Source organism: Etheostoma spectabile, chromosome 23, assembly GCF_008692095.1.
Source record: "Etheostoma spectabile isolate EspeVRDwgs_2016 chromosome 23, UIUC_Espe_1.0, whole genome shotgun sequence".
NCBI lineage: Eukaryota > Metazoa > Chordata > Actinopteri > Perciformes > Percidae > Etheostoma > Etheostoma spectabile.
Window position 1 is genome coordinate 3,169,696 of NC_045755.1, and position 5,653 is coordinate 3,175,348.

The window sequence follows — 5,653 nt, forward strand, 5'->3', positions numbered from 1 at the left end:
CGGGATGAGGAGGAGGGAGGGGCAAGCTAGTCTTGTTTTGGTTGAAGATACCTTGAACGTCAACAAGAAATAATGTCACCCAACATCGCTTAGAGCACCTTTAATTTAGATTTTCTGCCATAATGTTCAGCTGCAAACAGCTTGACTTTGTTATTATCTTGATGAGGCTGCACTTGAACCTGTCACTGAAGACCGAAAGTCCATAAGTAACGTGTGCCTCATGTCAACAGTCATTATCTTACTTTCTTGGGTGAAACCCGCCATTGTATAACTCTAATTTGCATAGAGATTCCTCTTAGACGTACCCTTAAGACCCCACATGTTAGCAGCTGAATCTAAACAGAAGGCAGAGTAATTAATGCACATTAGAGCACCCAGTAATCTCTGCCTGTCTCTGTGTGGTTTGCTGAACACCCAATCAGCCAGCCGGTCTGTTACCCACAAGCCCCGGTGCGCAGTGTATTAAGGGAGTGTACACAATAAGCTGAGTTGTGGAGTTTCTGCTATAGCCAGTCAGCCATTTGGAGGAGCATATTATCCCGGCAGAGCTAAGCCTCTGCTGAGCTGAGGATTGCTCCACTGAGTCAGAGTGTTGCTGTTGTTGCTTTCACCTGCTGTGGACAGCAAACCAGCATGGCTGACTGACTGAACTCAAAGCAAACCAGGCCTGCCACTCAGCTGGAGTCACTCAGAGTTGATGTGAAATGGCTCTCTGCAGATCCCCCTCCTCTACCTGTGCAGGTGAGTGACACAGTAACCTATAGGAAACCCAGCAGGATTCTCCTATTGTGTGGCCTGTCCTGCCTGTCCCTCCTGTATCCTCACCCAACAAAAAGGACACACTAGACAGGACCACCGTAGAGTAACCACCTATTGTCCCTTCCCATTTCCCCCCAGTGTGTGTGTGTGTGTGTTTGTTTGTGTCGGCAGGCCGTGTGGGGCATCTCTTTACGACAGGCAGGGTATACAGTTGCATATGAAGCTGCTGTAGTTTAATTTAATCATTCATTCAGACCCCTCGGTGCTAATTTAGTCCCCGTGTTCCTCTCAGCTTGTCTCTTGGAGGAACTATTTGCCACATTTAAACAGAATGAATCCGTTTTTAAGGATGATTTTATTTTAGACAAGTGCTCCCTTGCCGTAAATCTTAAGCAGGGCAGTAATCTGGGTTAGCAGTTACGGCTGATTTCAGATGACCCGTTTGGTTTATTTGGAACAGCAACAGTGCTAAGCTAACATCCTCATAAACTCTGAAAGGCAGAGGCTCAATGGTGCATCCTAAAAACTGAAAATCTGCCTTCAGAATGGAGAAACTTGTACGCTTGTAGTGCATAAACATTTTATTGGGCTGCTCCAGGGGAAACATTTTGGCACAATGCGAGCAGACGATATTGACTGCAGCAGGGGAATGATTTGGCAGCTCTGGGATGTCAGTATTTACTATTGAGCCTCTTGGAGGTTACATGTTCCACAGTCATTATTATATTGTCTCTTTGATGGGAGATGGCCGATTGATAGCCAATAATGACGTCCCAACTGTTGCACACAATGCGCCCAAGCCAGGCTTCTACTTTGTGTGTTTACCCAGAATAGAACCTGTGGAAAGTTCCATCAGTGCTGTTGTATGGAAAGTTAGAGACCCCCTCCAGACATTTATAAAAATGCTATTCTTGGAATAACAATTTGTGCCTGATATGATTCTTTTTCCAGAAAACAGAAACATTTACCTTGTTAAAAATTGTTAAGATGTGTTCATCTTCGTCATTAAAGAAAACCTCTATGGAAATATCTTTTTACATTTCAGAAGTGTTACATGGGGATTTGTATTTTGTCTGTTGCGTGTGCAGCGAGGGCCTCTCCTCTCTTCTCCAGGTTGACTGCTGCACACCTGTGTTTGCTGAGTGAGCACAGCTTTGTTCACTCAGAGCACACCTGTGTTTTCCCAGCTCCCGGGATAATTGAGGCAGGAGAACCTGCCACTGAACTCTCTATTCTCCATGCTTTTGTTGTGCTGGCTGGCAGCAGGCTGTGCTGACCACAGCATGTGGCGGGAGGTTTTACTCCTTTGTCCTGAAAAGGAGGGTGTTTATCTTGTACTTGGGTTTTGTTTGAAATGTAGTTTCCATTTACTAATGTTATGGTCTTGTCTCTTTGTAGGTGGGCCTCTGCCTGAGTGTGGCAAGCCCGCTTTTTTGTTTTGGTTTTCACCTGCTGCGCAGCTTTGCTGCACAGTTTCTGTTTCTGTATTATTAATACAAAGGCTACTGATTATTTAGTTACAAGCGTCTCCCATGGTCCAATGGTTACTCTCTGGTTCATAGGGATGTAACAAGAACTTTACCTACTAGACATTTTCAGTTTATGTGCACTTCAGTTCAGGTTTCCACACACACACAAGTTGTACTTTGGACAACAAGTCCCCTAAAACCATGTGACAATTTAGGTTGTTTTTTCATAAATTAGCAGCGCTAGCGGTGGCAGGAAATATGAATACATCGTTAACATTGTGAAATGGTCGCCGCTCGATTAAGTTGAAGCGCAAAAACTTCTTGGGCACCAACACTTGTTAGTTAAGTTTAGGAAAGAATGTGATGGGATTAAAATCACACGCCACTTTACATCCAGAGAACGTGACATAGCTCTATAAAGTTAATTAATTTTTTTTCTTTTTCAAACAGGACTCAATCCCCAGTCTCCTGGGTGAAAGTCCTGTATTTGCTTGACCCATCCACCCCAACCTATCTCTTTATGCAGATATTTGTCGCACTTATATTTCATAACGTTACTTCCTTCTTTGCTCCCGTCATATCTACTATGGCCACTAGAGGGCAGAGTCACTATAAAGTGAAATATAAGTCGTAATTACTGCTTGAAGAAACAACTAATGTGGTTGTTTTTAGGGAAGCGCAGTCTAATTATGGTCCATGATTGTCTTCCAACTAGCTCTCATGTCATGAAATGCTGCTTGTAAGAACACTTGTTAAATTCAGTTTTAATGTGCCCTATGGAATGGAATGAAAATGTATTAATTTGAAACAGGGACAATGCACACATAAACATTAAACTTGTAATACAAGAGAATATGTCCCGGGCCAGGTTATAGCAACAATTGCTAATTTCCACCTGTGGATGAATGCATTTCCTTCCTCGGAACACATTTACAAAGCCGATTTTTAAACGTTGCCTCGCTAGCTGTCTTTTTCTTCCCCGTCATTGTCGGAGCATTGCTGTGTTTTTCGTGCATCACGGCCCCCTGTACACAATCAGTGAAATATGATGAAACAAGATTGTTTATTGCATCACCCACATGAGTTTGTGTGCATCCTCGTGCATGTGCATGAAACCTACACATCTGGGAGAACCAGTTCCATAGCTCTAATAGAGAAACTTCAGAAGATTAATGTGAAAACAGCTGTCTAGTGTCATACTCTGCAATCACATCATTCTGCACAGTAAATATCAAATATCCAAGTAACAAAAAGGAGTGTGACTTTAATAATTAGGACAAAAGTCTTCAGCACAACAAAATGCTCCGGTAATGCTTCGTGCAACGGGCATTGCAGATCTTGTGCATAACTTCAAAATGCGGGAAGTCTTTCCAGCTTGCATAATGCACAAGTATTTTAGTTTGTTCAAGATGGTAATAACAAGAAAACCCAATTAAGACAGGGTTAAAAATGTATTCAGCTGCGTCCTGCCAGAGGCTTCCATACAATCAGTGAGCCAGAGCTGAGACAACAAGTGATAAAAGCATCAGCATTGAGTCTTTGTGCCGTGCTGCTGCCCATTAGCTGCTCTTTGAAGGATGGCCTTTGTCTCCACCATTAGCAATTACTGTTATAGAAAGAGTGGTTATCTATGGAGAAACAGGGGCTGTGTGGAATCCCAAAAGGTCTTGATATCATATCAAGCGTCTTTTTGAGAAAGGTTGGCACACACAAAGGGGATACAAAGTCTCCAGAAGACATGTGTATGACTAAAGGTAGTATAAGCAGTAATCTATAGAAGGAATTTGTTCGGAAAATAAAAATTAGATATTTTAAGACCCATTTGTAATTTCAATATTTCTTAAAGATCCTCCTAACTTGCGCAGGTGTTTGGTCCCTTGCCTTGTGTCTGTCTGCGTGTGTGTCTGTTTATGTATATCTGTTTTGTGTGTCTGTTTCTGCGTGTGTTCTGTCGTCTTTCCTCTGTTTAATTATTATTTTTTCTTTTTTTTCTTTTTTTTTTTGGCCCTGGGACGCATTCTTCGTCTCAGTGTATTGTTTGTAATTGTTTATTTCTTAAAATAGAAACATTTCAAAAAGCTCAGAAAAAGGTGACAAACGTTAAAAAAAAGACAAAAACATTGAGGAAAAGACACAAAAGGGTCCAAAGACAACCAGAATGTTGATAAAAGGTTTTTCATTTGAACTTTTGACTTAGAAAAACATACATTTGCAGGTAGGTGGGAAGACAACACGAGGGTTAAACACAGCACATCAAAAACATATGCTATATCTGAACTCTCATGTGATCAGAAGCTTGTGAGGGGGAAACGAATGAAATGAAAAGCCTTCTGTCAAGGAATGTTCTATAAGGTTTGATGTTTAGTGTTACTGACAGAAATTTAAATACTATTTTTTTTTTTTCCAACAGCAAAGTCTGCTGGAGCACATTGTGCAAGGAAATGTTTATATATATAATAACAGACCATAAATGCAATCTTTGAACAAAACTATACTAAAAATGCTAAATCAAGCATTGCAAAAGTTTTATGAACTACAGATGCAATGAGTAACAAGTACAAATTAAGATATCCTGTCTAGCGACACCGTCCCGCTGACGGGACCGTTTATCTCCACTTAAGAGAAAATGTTTTCTCCACTCATACGTTTTCATAAATTGCAGGCATTAAATCTTCATAAACACGCTCATGCAGCACACCATTTAAAAGCTTAAAGTCTCATGATTCCACAAAGCATAGTTATAATAATGTTATGAAGTAAAGAAATACAGAAAGATACTGCGCCGCTAGTGTCTAAAGTTGAGTGTGCATTCATTCCTTTTCCCTCGTGTCTTTTTTCACAGCGGTGAAAGATCGCCCAAAACCTTTTTTTCCTACATCGCCAACAATCCAAGGAATTAGAATAGCCAAGCCATTTTATCCAAAACAAGCTGGTCCCCTCACAATCTTGTAGTTTCTGGCCGAGTTTCAACGGAAACAAAGGTAAACAGTTTATCGTTTGTGGGTTTTGATTGCTTCCCTCTTCTTCCCCGGGGCTGCTACACTGTTACTGAGCACATCGGCGGATTCTCTGACGTCTAAGCATTCGATTGACAGGTGATATAAGCCAATCCCTCTAGTGTAACCCAAGATAGCCCTAATAGAAGCCAATAATGTGGCAGAATTCAGGGAGGACCAACGTGGGAAAGATTGACATCTATTCCTTCCAGTTAAAACTAGTTATGTTATGAAACCAGCCTACCTGTTTAGCCAATAAGAAGACGAATCGATTGATACTAAAATCGACCAGAAAATTTTAACCCTGGTGATGGCTGCAGCTGTGTCAAAGCAAAAATAGGGCCTTAGTTATTGCATTTCACCATTTCATCAATTTATAATTACTTATTTCAAGTATGTGTGGGATTGATGTGGATGTGTTTTTGTATT

The 5,653-nt window shown here is 41.1% G+C and overlaps 1 protein-coding gene across 4 annotated transcripts in view; it reads left to right on the forward strand.

Annotated features, from left to right (window-relative positions):
* Positions 1–361: 361 nt before the first annotated feature.
* The window catches only part of ano2b (anoctamin 2b), a 106,172-nt gene continuing 100,880 nt past the window's right edge, over positions 362–5,653 (forward strand). For 3 of the 4 annotated variants that reach the window (XM_032505736.1, XM_032505735.1, XM_032505734.1), the window contains exon 1: positions 362–741. In XM_032505736.1, the coding sequence (XP_032361627.1) occupies positions 705–741 (37 nt within the window). In that variant the 5' untranslated portion in view covers positions 362–704. The remainder of the gene's footprint in view (positions 742–5,653) is intronic. The other variant, XM_032505737.1, reaches the window with a different exon arrangement.